We start from the raw sequence: 13,180 nt of genomic DNA on the forward strand, positions 1-13,180 counted from the left end.
TTAAAAAGAAACTATAGGCCAGTAAGTTTAACAACTGTTGTGGGTAAACTATTTGAAGGTTTTCTAAGAGATGCTGTAGAGGGAAGGGGAAGATTTGGCAGGGAGAGCTGACCCACCCAATCCAAGCAGGCTTTGTATGCAGTGTGCACAGAAAATGCCTTGCTTGCCGTGATTGGCAGGTTAATGTATACTGTGTTGGATTGCCGATTCTGAGGGAAGGCAGGGGGAATCAGGAGCATCTGCACTTCAGCCAATTCTAATGTTGGAACGGTGGATCTCTAATGAAGTTTGGTGTGCATCCTATCTGTGGTGAAAAAACAGTCTATCTGGGGAACAGAAACATGTGGTGGTGAATACAGTACAGCACCAGTATCTGTACATACACTACAGCACCAGTATCTGTACCTGTTCATACAGTACAGCACCAGTTCATACAGTACAGTATACAAATGGCTAACAGTCAAGACCCCATCATGGCTCTACTAGCAAGAAGAAAGAAAGTCAGTTTCAAACTTAAAGTTGTAAACTTTGCCATGGAACATAATAACTGCGCTGCTGCAAGACAATATGGAGTAACAGAAAAGATGGTTCGGGACTGGAAAGCAAATGAAAAAGCATTAAAGAGTATGCCGAGGGGTAAGTGTGCATTAAGAAGATGCACCCCAGATTGGCCAGAACTTGAAAAACATGTAGCAGACATGGTGAATGAGCATTGCCAAAACGGTTATGTAGTGACACGAAATAAAATACGTTTGTTTGCACTTCAGCAGGCCAAATCTAACCCAGATCACAGCAACAGATTTAAGGCCACTGTATCCTGGTGTACTAGATTCCTGGAAAGGCATATTATGGTACTGAGGCAAAAGACGAAAATTGCACAACAATAACTGCAGATCTTGATGCCAAAGTAAATAGCGTTGGAAGGGTAGTCTTTTACGGCGAGTATAGGCCAAATCCTATATTTTAACTGGAAAAGTTGGGGGTCGTCTTATACGCCGGAAAATACGGTACATATATATATCTACATATACATACATACATATACAGCCTGCCCCCCCCCCCCAAAAAAAAGACTGTCACACGCTAATACACTAATATTTCAGTGGACCGCCTTCCGCTTTGATTACGGCACGCATTTGCTGTGGCATTGTTTCGATAAGCTTCTGCAATGTCACAAGATTTATTTAAATCCAGTGTTGCATTAATTTTTCATCAAGATCTTGCATTGATGATGGTCTGACTGCTCCGCAAGGACTTCTCCAGCACATCTGAAAGATTCTCAATGGGGTTAAGGTCTGGACCTTGTGGTGGCCAATCCATGTGTGAAAATGATGTCTCATGCTCCCTGAACCAATCTTTCACAATTTGAGCCCAATGAATCCTGGCATTGTAAAATCTGGACTCATCAGACCACATGAACTTCTTCCATTGCTCCAGAATCCAATCTTTATGCTCCCTAGCAAATTGAAGATGGAAGAAGTAGTATCGGAAGAAAAGTCGTGCCGTTACTAACAGGAGGCCATACCACAGTTGATCGTACTCCAGAAATAAGGTGCTATGTGGATCAACCTGGAGACTGTGAGGGTAGAGCTATGAAACAGGTACGAAAGAAAAAGATGTAGAGGGTTAATCACAAGACTTACTTCAAAATCCAAGAGGTCTATATAATTAATTTGCAGAGCGCCAGAGGAGGAGGAAATAAAAAGTGGGTGGAAAGAGGGTCAAGTGTAGTGATCGATAGGCTGCCGGATGTGGTGAGTAGTTTGAACAAGTTCAACACGTACATAAAATGAAGACGAAAAAAAGGGGGAGGGACCACAGTGTGAGGCGCCAGTCGAGACGGAAGAGAATATCAATAAAAGGTATCTGGAGGGTACGTATAGTTGGCCCCTATTGGATCAATAGTACCAACACCAGATATATCTAGTATTAACACCAGATAGTACTAACACCGGGTAAAGGTATCCCAGAGTCTGAGTAATAAAAGACGACATTGGGAGCAGCTGATACCTGAAGATCGACACTGACATTAGAAATGAAAGGAGGCCAGTCCATGGTTGCTACGTGGATCGACCTAGAGACTGTGAGGGTGAAGGCATTCCAGAGTCAGGAAAAGACTACACTGGGAGTGTCTCATACCTGAAGATCGACACTGACAGACCGCAGACTAAGAAAGTTCCAGACAAAGATCCAAAGAAGAAGACGGTATATTCTGTGGATGGAGACGTTTGGTTAAGTTGAAGGGCAGGTCGGAGGTGTCGGTTGCGATGGGCGATGTCATAGTACCCAAGAGCCAGATTTATACTTCAGTACTTCCTGAACGGTTGCCAACAGCGAATGGGGTTGAGGAGGCACCCTAGCAAATTGAAGCCTTTTTTTCTTACGGCTACACAGCTGTTCGGTCCCAATCCCTTGGGTTCCCTTTGCATTGTGCGTGTGGAAATGTTCTTACTTTCACTATTAAACATAGCCCTACTGTTTTTCTTCAATTTGATTTCACCAAACGTTTAAGTGATCGCTGATCACGATCATTTAGGATTTTTTCCAGCCACATTTCTTCCTCGAATACGATGAGTCCCCACTATCCTTCCAGTTTTTAATAATGCGTTCTTAACCCAATTTTGCGTTCTTAACCCAATTTTAGTAGTTTCTGCAATCTCCTTAGATGTTTTCTCTGCTTGATGCATGCCAATGATTTGACCCTTTTCAAACAGACTAACATCTTTTCCACGACCACGAGATGTGTCTTTCAACATGGTTGTTTAAGAAATGAGAAGCAACTCATTGCGCCAGTTGGGGTTAAATAACTTGTTGCCAGCTGAAAGATAATCGCCCATGCAGTAGAAACATAGAATGGGTCGGCAGAGAAGAACCATTTGGCCCATCTAGTCTGCCCAATATACTGAATACGATGAATAGCCCCTGGCCCTATCTTATATGAAAGATGGCCTTATGCCTATCCCATGCATGCTTAAACTCCTTCACTGTATTTGCAGCTACCAGTAATTATCCAATAGGAGGCTCATACCTATTTTCTTATTTAAATCCAGGTGGCGACTTTTTTTGAACAGGCATTGTATAGGATTATATATCCCCCTCTATGCGAGTCCAGTCGCTGCTGTTTTCGATTATTCTTGTGTCCCCTTTCTGTAGAACTGTGTTATACTGTGGACTGAGGAAGGCGTTGTTTGTGGACAGGTAACATTTTCACACAGTATAGTGTGAGGCTATTCTGTGCAGCCAAGGTCTCAGATCCAGACTGGTAACTGTTTTGCTCAAGGTTTTCTGTAGGGCTGTGTTATACTGGGGACTACAGGCAGTGGGTTGTGGATCGGTAACCTTGGCACTGGGTTCAGTGTGAGGTTACACTGTGCACTCACTTTTGTAAGTCCAGACAGGCAACATAGCTCTGAGATTGGACGCAGAGTGATTGGCGGCACAGTGTGGCCTGTGTTTGTGTTGTGGAGTCCTGAAAAGTCAAGGCATGACTTACGCCATGGATTCTACTGGCCTCCACAAGACAGGATAACAGGGTGAAATCAGCCTGAGTACACATGATTAAGACAGGGATACTGTGCTATCAATAACAAGATGGTGCTTTGTCCACAGCGCCCCTCGGATATCCTAACCTATTAGGGTGACCATCCTAATCTGTTGGTGCAGAGGGATGTGTAAGCAGAGGACACGATCCTGTGATAGTTGGGTGTTTACACAAAAGTGTTAGGATAACGAGGCGTCCTGTTAGATGAAGGTCAGCCCAATGCCTCTCTCTACACTAGGGTGAAAGATATTGGTGCTGGGATTCGGCAACTAATTGCACTGTGAGGGGAGGCGCCCCCCCCCCCCCCCCCCCCGCCCCAGGAACGCAGAGTATTTTCTTCTGTCCCAGGAATGGGTACAATAAAGAAGAAGGAAATATCCTGATGATGCCAGAGAAGAAACCTGATAGCAGCCCTGACACTACCGTGAGACTTCAGAAGATTCCTCTTGGTTTTGGTAAAGAACTCAATCTTCGAGAGACTGAAAATCAGGCCACCATACAACTAACCCATGACAAGACCAAGATCCAAGGTTTCATGGTGGAAGAGTCTATTCGGCTACAATCTCGTGATACACCCAGTGAAAGTTCTTTTGGTTCTGGTTATCATCTACGTGGGACTGTGACCGGAGGGTCAAGGAACTTGATGACCAGTTACACCAGAACTTCATGAAGTTTATTGGAGGAAGAGGCTCAGGATGTAACTCCAGTAAAATCCTGAAGCCAGGTACCTCATGGACATGAGAAACAGCAAAGGAGAAGGTTCAGGGTCTAACTTCTGAGAAGCCTGGGAACCTTAGGACTTATATGTTATATGTATTGTTTTGGGGTTCGGGACATGATTTCAAACTGGCCCTGAAACCCCATAATGTCGTATTTGTATTGATTATATCACTGTCATATTGGTTTGGCAGTGTTGGGTGGGGGAGGGATGAGTATCTGTTTTGTGTGAATATGGAAAAGAGTAGATCCCCTAGGGACAGGCCCACTTCTCTACTAAGTTACTTGCCACTTTAACCCTAAGAACGGTGAAGTTCGTAAGGGTTGGACTAAATGTCAGTCAGTGCCGTGTTCTTTCCCGCAGTTATTATTTAGGTACTATGACATCACCTCTTACTCAGAAACTCTGACCTGCATTGTAAAGACCTACGTATCTTCTACTTCTTCCATCAATCAATATGGAAGAAGTAGTATCGGAGGGAAAAGTTGTGCCGTTACTAACAGGAGGCCATTCCACAGTTGACCGTACTCCAGAAATAAGGTGCTATGTGGATCAACCTGGAGACTGTGAGGGTGAAGCTATCCCAGAATCTGAATAATAAAAGACGACAGTGGGAGCAGCCGATACCTGAAGATCGACACTGACAGTAGAAATGAAAGGAGGCCAGTCCACGGTTGCTACGTGGATCGACCTAGAGACTGAGGGTGAAGGCATTCCAGAGTCAGGAAAAGACTACACTGGGAGTGGCTGATACCTGAAGATAGACACTGACAGACCGCAGACCAAGAAAGTTCCACACAAAGATCCAAAGAATGAGACCGTATATTCTGTGGCTGGAGACGTTTGGTTAAGTTGAAGGTCAGGTCGGAGGTGTCGGTCGCAATGGGCGATGTCATAGTACCTAAGAGCCAGATATATACTTCATTACTTCCTGAACTGTTGCCAATAGCGAATAGGGTTGAGGAGGCAAATATATCCCAACCCTGCCCTCTAACTTTATTGACGTGTTCTCGACACACAGAGGGATTCTAAAGGGAATATATATATATATATATATATATATATATATATATATATAAATATATAAATATATACAGTGCCTTGCAAAATTATTCACCCCCTTTACTTTTTTCATGTTATGGTGCCTCACAACCTGGAACCACCTTTTGCGGCAATCACAGCTCCAAGTCGCTTTGGAAAAGTCTCTATGAGCTTGCCACATCTTACCACTGGGATTTTTGCCCATTCCTCCTTGTAAAACTGCTCCAGCTCCTTCAAGTTGGATGGTTTGCACTTGTGAACAGCAATAGACTGACCACAGGTTTTCTATTGGATTGAGATCTGGGCTTTGACTAGGCCATTCCAACACATTGACATGTTTCCCCTTAAACCACTCAAGTGTTTCTTTAGCAGTGTGTTTGGGGTCATTGTCCTGCTGGAAGGTGAACCTCCGTCTTAGCCTCAAATCACGCAAAGAGTGGTACAGGTTTTGCTCAAGAATATCCCTGTACTTAGCACCATCCATCTTTCCCTCAACTCTGACCAGTTTCCCAGTCCCTGCTGCTGAAAAACATCCATACAGCACAATGCTGCCACCACCATGTTTCAATGTGGAGATGGTGTTCTTTGGGTGATGTGATGTGTTGGGTTTGCTCCAGACAGTTTTCTTTGATGGCTGAAAAGTTCAATTTTAGTCTCATCAGACCAGAACACCTTTCTCTGTACATTTTGGGAGTCTCCCACATGCCTTTTCTCAAACTCACAACGTGCCTTTTTGTTTTTAGCTGAAAGTAATGGCTTTCTTCTGGCCACTCTGCCATATAGCCCAACTCTATAGAGCGTACTGTCGTCCTATGTACAGATACTCCAGTCTCCGCTGTGGAACTCTGCAGCTCCTCCAGGGTTACCTTAGGGCTCTGTGTTGCCTCTCTGATTAATGCCCTCCTTGCCTGGTCCATGAGTTTTGGTGGACGACAGTCTCTTGGCAGGTTTGCTGTTGTGCCATGTTCTTTCCATTTGGTTATGATAGATTCGGTGGTGCTCCTGGGGATCATCAAAGATTTGGATATTTTTTTATAACCTAACCCTGACTTGTACTTCTCATCAACATTGTCCCTTACTTGTTTGGAGAGTTCCTTGGTCTTCATGGCAGTAATGCCTCTTGCTTAGGTGTTGCAGCCTCTGGGGCCTTTTAAAAAAAGGTGTGTATATGTAATGACAGATCATATGACACTTAGATTGCACACAGATAGACCTCATTTCACTAAATATGTGACCTCTGAAAGTAATTGGTTGCACCAGAGAACTTTATGGTCTTCCTAACAAAGGGGGTGAATACATACGCACATGCCAATTTTCTGTTTTCTATTTCTAAACAATAGTTTTAATTTATATATTTTTCTCATTTCACTTCACCTCACCAACTTCGACTATTGTGTTCTGATCCATCACATCAAATTCTGATTAACAAAACAATGAACTTAAGGCTGTAATGTGTGGAGATTATATATACACACACAGTGAGGAACAAAAGTATTTGAACACCCTGTGATTTTGCAAGTTCTCCCACTTAGAAATCATGGAGGGGTCTGAAATTCACATTGTAGGTGCATTCCCACTCAGAGAGAGAATAAAAAAAAATAAAAAAAATAAAAAATATTCAGGAAATCACATTGTATGATTTTGAAAGAATTGATATGTCTTGCACTGCTGAACATAAGTATTTGAACACCTGAGAAACAGCAAGAATTCTGTCTCTCAAAGACCTGTTACTGTGCCTTTAAAAAGTCCACCTCCACTCATGAATCTAACTTAGTAGCACCTGTCTGAGCTCTTTAAAGAAACCTATCCACCCCACAGTCAGACACCAACTATTACCATGGGCAAGACCAAAGATCTGTCAAAAGGCACCAGAGACAAAATTGTGGACCTCCACAATGCTGGAAAGGGCTACAAGGCAATTGCCAAGCAGCTTGGTGAAAATAGATCAAGATCTCACCTCGTGGGGTATTACTGATCATAAGAAAGGTGAGGAATCAGCCCAGAACTACAAGGGAGGAGCTGGTCAATGACATGAAGAGAGCTGGGACCACTACGCAGTCATGGTTTGAAATTATGCATTGCATGGAAGGTTCCCCTGCTCAAGTCATCACATGGCCAGGCCCGTCTGAAGTTTGCCAATGACCATCTGGATGATCCAAAGGAGGCATGGGAGAAAGTCATGTGGTCAGAGGAGACCAAAGTAGAACTTTTTGGTCTAAACTTCACCCGTCGTGTTTGGAGGAAAAATAAGGATGAGTTGCATCCCAAGAACACCATCCCTACTGTGAAGCATGGGGGGATTAACATCATGCTTTGGGGTTGCTTTTCTGCAAAGGTGACAGGACGACTGCACTGTATTAAGGAGAGGATGAATAGGGCCATTTATTGAGAGATTTTGAGCAACAACCTCCTTCCCTCAGTCAGAGCATTGAAGATGGGTCATGGCTGGGTCTTCCAACATGACAACGACCCAAAGCACACAGCCAGGATAACCAAGGCGTGGCTCCGTAAGAAGCATATCAAAGTTCTGGAGTGGCCTAGCCAGTCTACAGACCTAAAACCAATAGAACATCTTTGGAGGGAGCTGAAACTCTGTGTTGCTCAGCGACAGCCCCGAAACCTGACAGATCTAGAGGAGATCTGTGTGGAGTGGGCCAAAATCCCTGTTGCAGTGTGTGCAAAACTGGTCAAGAACTACAGGAAACATTTGACCTCTATAATTGCAAGCAAAGGCTTCTGTACCAAATATTAAGGGCTCGTTCACACGACTGCGCCTTTTTTTTTGCAGTCCACAAATTGCGGATCCGCAAAACACGGATGGCGCCGTGTGCCTTCTGCAATTTGGGGAACGGAACATGAGGCCCATTATAGAAATGTAGAAAAATAGAGGCTCCAGCACGCGTGGTAAGGTTTTGTCGGTCCCGGTCTTTATAGGACCAAAATTGTATATACAAATACAGTGGCACCCCTCTTCACTCCCCCAGATTTACGCGTTTCGAACTATTCAGTTCTTAGGGTACTTTCACACTTGCGTTTTTCTTATCCGGCATAGAGTTCCATCACAGGGGCTCTATACCGGAAAATAACTGATCAGTTTTATCCCCATGCATTCTGAATGGAGAGTAATCCATTCAGTTTGCATCAGGATGTCTTCAGTTCAGTCGTTTTGACTGATCAGGCAAAAGAGAAAACCGCAGCATGCTACGGTTTTATCTCCGGTGAAAAAAACGGAAGACTTGCCTGAACGCCGGATCCAGCTTTTTTTCCCCATAGGGATGTATTAGTGCCTGATCCGGCGTTCAGAATACCGGAATGCCGGATCAGTCGTTCCATTATGCGCATGCGCAGACTGAAAAAAATGGGGGAAAAAAAATAAATGCCGGATCCGTTTTGCCGGATGACACCGGAACGACGGATCCGGCATTTCAATGCATTTTTTCGACTGATCAGGCATTTTTTCGACTGATCAGGATCCTGATCAGTCTTACTAATGCCATCAGTTAGCTTACATTTTGCCTGATCCGGCAGGCAGTTCCGGCGACGGAACTGCTTGCCGGATTCTCTCTGCCGCAAGTGTGAAAGTAGCCTTAGGCCCCATGCACACGGCCGTTGTTCACGGCCGTGTGCGGGCCGTGGAACCGCGGCCTGGATCCCTTCCTGTGAGCTGGAGCGCACGGCGTCACTGGTTGCTATGACGCCGTGCGCTCCCTGCTGCCGCCGCAATACAGTACTACACTGGTATGATCTATACCAGTGTATTACTGTACTGTGCCGGCAGCAGGGGGCGCACGGCGTCATAGCAACCAGTGACGCCGTGCGCTCCAGCTCACAGGAAGGGATCCAGGCCGCGGTTCCACGGCCCGCACACGGCCGTGAACAACGGCCGTGTGCATGGGGCCTTAGTCATAATCCAATGTGTATTTCACTGTGGGTTTATGTAGGCTGAGCTCCCATCAGCCTTGGGAAAAAGGGGAGGAGGGGAGCGCAATCCCACAATCAACCACATATCAGACACCTGTTCAAACATAGTAAAAAATATATATATACACCCGTGTTGAATAAAGCATTATAAAATCACTAAAATAAGTTCACATGGATCAGTTTGAGAAGGTTAATACCATGGCTGAGAATGGTAAAGCACAACGTCTTGTGCTTTACCATTCTCAGCCATGGTATTAACCTTCTCAAACTAAGAACTGAATAGTTCGAAACGCGTAAATCTGGGGGAGTGAAGAGGGGTGCCACTGTATTTGTATATACAATTTTGGTGCAATAAAGACTGGGACCGACAAAACCTTACCACGAGTGCTGGAGCCTCTATTTTTCTACACTTCATGATGTCTGGACTGGCTTGGGTCTGCTCCGCGCACTGAGTCACAGGATGAAATTGGGTGAGCTGGATAATTTACAATTTCTACCATTATAGAAATGCCTAATTTTGTCTGCAAAACGGACAAGAATAGGACATGCCTCAACTTTTTCGGGGCCATGGAACGGAGCAACGAATGCAGACAGCACACAAAGTGCTGTCCGCATCTTTTGCGGACCCATTGAAATGAATATACTCATATAAACCACGGCACTCGAAATATTGCAAGATAAGATTCTTTTTTATTTATTGTCCATCCCAAATGGATCTTTTTATAGGTACACAGGCCAGTGTACCTATAAAAAGATCCATTTGGGATGGACAATAAATAAAAAAGAATCTTATCTTGCAATATTTCGAGTGCCATGGTTTATATGAGTATACTCTGATAGACCCCTTCCACTGAGCACCGACTACCATCAAGAGGAGTGCCATCCACTACAATCATTACCCATTGAAATGAATGGTTCCGTATACAGAATCAAAATATGGCACAAATACGGAACGCAAAAAACGTTCGTATGCATGAGCCCTAACACTGATTTTCTCAGGTGTTTAAATACTTATGTTCAAGACACAGATTCTTAAAAAATCGTACAAATGTGATTCCCTGAATTTTTTTTTTTATTCCGTCTCTCAGAAAGGGAATGCACCTACAATGTGAATATCAGACCCCTCCATGATGTCTAAGTGGGAGAACTTGCAAAATCACTGGGGTGTTCAAATACTTCTGTTCCTCGCTGTATAGAGTCAATCTGACAGTATGTGGAAATTCATTAATGGTCTCAAACTCGAAACCTTCTGTATGGGACTCTGACACCTTACCAGTTTGCTACAGAGCAATTGAGGGAATGTCTCTCACTTAAAACCTTTAGTAGCATTCATATACAATATACTTATATCTACAAATACATCTCTGTATACCAGGACATTTGATAACAGCAAAAGTGTAATTTATTTAGTAAATCACAAAAAATATAATTTAGCAAAATAAATTACAATAAACACATCTTAGTTCTCTTTCTCTCTCACAAACACACACATTGTATATATGCAAAAATGTGTAATTGTAATTTATTTTGCTCCATTAACTTTTTTTTTTATTACTAAATAAATTGGATCTTTACGGTTATCCCAGATCTGACACGCATGAACTTCTGTATGGGATAGCACCCTGTTTTCAATGGAAGGAATTTTCATGTACAATATACTGGTATCCACAGATACATCTCTGTATACCAGGACATTGACATAACAGCAATAGACTACGATATTTTTCGGACTATAGTACACTTTTTTCCCCACATAAGTATGTGGGAAAGAAGTGGCAGTGTGTCTTATAGTCTTGAATGCTAAAGACTGCTTCCATTATGTCGCTGTGCGACGTTAGGTCACAGTGCACAGCGGACCAGAAGAAGTGGTGTACAAGAGGCGAGTCATGGATCTGTAGCGCCGCCCGAAGCAAGTTTATTTATTTTTTTAACTTCTGATCTGAGGTCTTTGGGGTCGGATCTGAGGCTGATTGGGTCTGATTGAAGGCTGATGGTAGGTCTGGTCTGAGGCTAATAAAGGCTGGGGGGATCGGATAGGGTCTGATCTGAGGCTGATGGGGGTTTGGGGGTCTAATGGGAGGCTGATGGAGGTTTGGCGGTCTGATCTGAGGCTGATGGGGGGGGCAGATTTTTGGTCTGATGAAGAATTGAGGTCTGCTCTCAGGTCTGATGGAAAAATGCCTTTTTCTTATTTTTATTCACCAAATCCTAGGTGCATCCTGTAGTCCAATGCGTCTTATAGTCCAAAAAATACAGTAATTTATTTATCACAGAAAAAGTAATTGAGCAAAATAAAAAATGTATTACAATAAACACATTTTATCTCTCTCTCTATAAATATATATACATACACACACACACACACACACACCATATTTTACGCTTCATAAAGCCTCATTGACACATCAGTGTTTTGGTCAGTGATTTCCATCAGTGATTGTGAGTCAAAACCAGGGAACGGGAGCCTCCACAGACATAAGGTATAAGGGAAACTTCACCACCTGTTCTGTGTTTAGAGCTGGAGCCCATTGGCTCAAGATTACTAATGGAAATCTCTGGCCAAAACACTGACGTGTGAATGAGGTATAAGATGCTCCCCCTCTCAGTAGGGGACAAATGGCAGTGCATTTTATAAAGTGAATACCAATGACCGCTTTCAGATGCTGCACATATCCTCACTGCATTCAGCGTTGCGCACAATGCAGCATGGCCTGGAGAAGACCAGGGAACGGTGACTGCAGGAGAGACCACCAAATGGAGAGTCATTTAAGAGAAAAATTCACACAAAAAAAAAAAACATATCAGCCCCTTAAAAATGTCATTTTGCATCAGTGTTTGCATCAATAAAAAAAATAATTTCACTGTTGTGTGAATGCAGCCTAAGGCCTTATTATTATTCTTGACCGTAACAAGATTACTGGACACAGTAATAGGTCATAATGGACGTAACTGACTGTATAAAAATATATACTGTAAGCTGAAATCCAAAAGAATAAAGCCAGCTGTGAACAAATTATATGTTTTGCAACTGAATTGCCATTTCAAACAAAAATTTTACAAAACCTTTTCTTCAGCGTCTCGCTTTGTCCGCTCCTCCTCTTGATGCCTTCGTTGCTCTTCTTGTCTCATGCGCTCTTCAACTTCTCGTTTGCGAAATTCTTCTAATTGCTGTTGCCGCCTCCTTTCTTCATCCTGTAACTGAGAGATATACTTTTTCTTTAGTGATGCTTTTTCATGCACTTTTAATAATTTCTTCTATAGCAAAAAAAAAAAAATGCCAGCTATAACATAGTAACTCTTTAGATTGTTAATATGAACATTGACTAACTTTATAGTACAATCTGTAGGAAGACCATTTCAACAGGCCACATTAAAAACAAATGTTGCCAATGTAAAAACCTGTAGATCATTGTAGACAGCAAACATGAAGGAAATCTTACAAAAACAGTAGCAGTGATAGGGTCGCCTGGAGGCGGGAGGCAAGCGGAGGATCGTCTGGACACAAACAGCAGCGGTTTGTGTCGAGTGGGTTCTCTGCTTGTCAGCCAGACAAGCAAAATATCTGCTGGACCCCATTATACTCTAATGGGGCCAGAGGACAATCCGGTCACATCCATCAGCGCATCAGTTCTCTGATGGAACAGCCTGCTGGAATTAAATATTCAGATGTGAAGCTAGCCTAACGTAGAACAATATTAATTTCAACTAGATTAAAAAAAAAGTCCTAACTAATACAATAATTGTACTAAAATGTACACACCAAAGCGGAAAAACGAAAAACACTGAATTCTAGTTTTAGTCTTGGTTAACGAGAAGTCAATAGTATTCGGCGGTGTCCAGCCATGTCTGATACAGTGAACTCTGTGAATGTAGCCTTAGGGCTGTATTACAAAAGATTATTTGATGATTTTCTGACCAATCATTGGCGAGATGGTCATTAACACACACACAGATCTTTT

At 43.1% G+C, this 13,180-nt stretch overlaps 1 protein-coding gene across 12 annotated transcripts in view; it reads right to left on the bottom strand.

Moving 5' to 3' along the window:
- AFDN (afadin, adherens junction formation factor) overlaps positions 1-13,180 on the bottom strand; it is a 296,787-nt gene that overhangs the window by 21,358 nt on the left and 262,249 nt on the right. For all 12 annotated transcript variants that reach the window (XM_044289638.1, XM_044289639.1, XM_044289640.1 and 9 more), the window contains one exon: positions 12,285-12,419. In XM_044289638.1, coding sequence (XP_044145573.1) covers positions 12,285-12,419 — 135 coding nt within the window. The remainder of the gene's footprint in view (positions 1-12,284; positions 12,420-13,180) is intronic.

The sequence above is a fragment of the Bufo gargarizans genome, chromosome 4 (assembly GCF_014858855.1).
Source record: "Bufo gargarizans isolate SCDJY-AF-19 chromosome 4, ASM1485885v1, whole genome shotgun sequence".
NCBI lineage: Eukaryota > Metazoa > Chordata > Amphibia > Anura > Bufonidae > Bufo > Bufo gargarizans.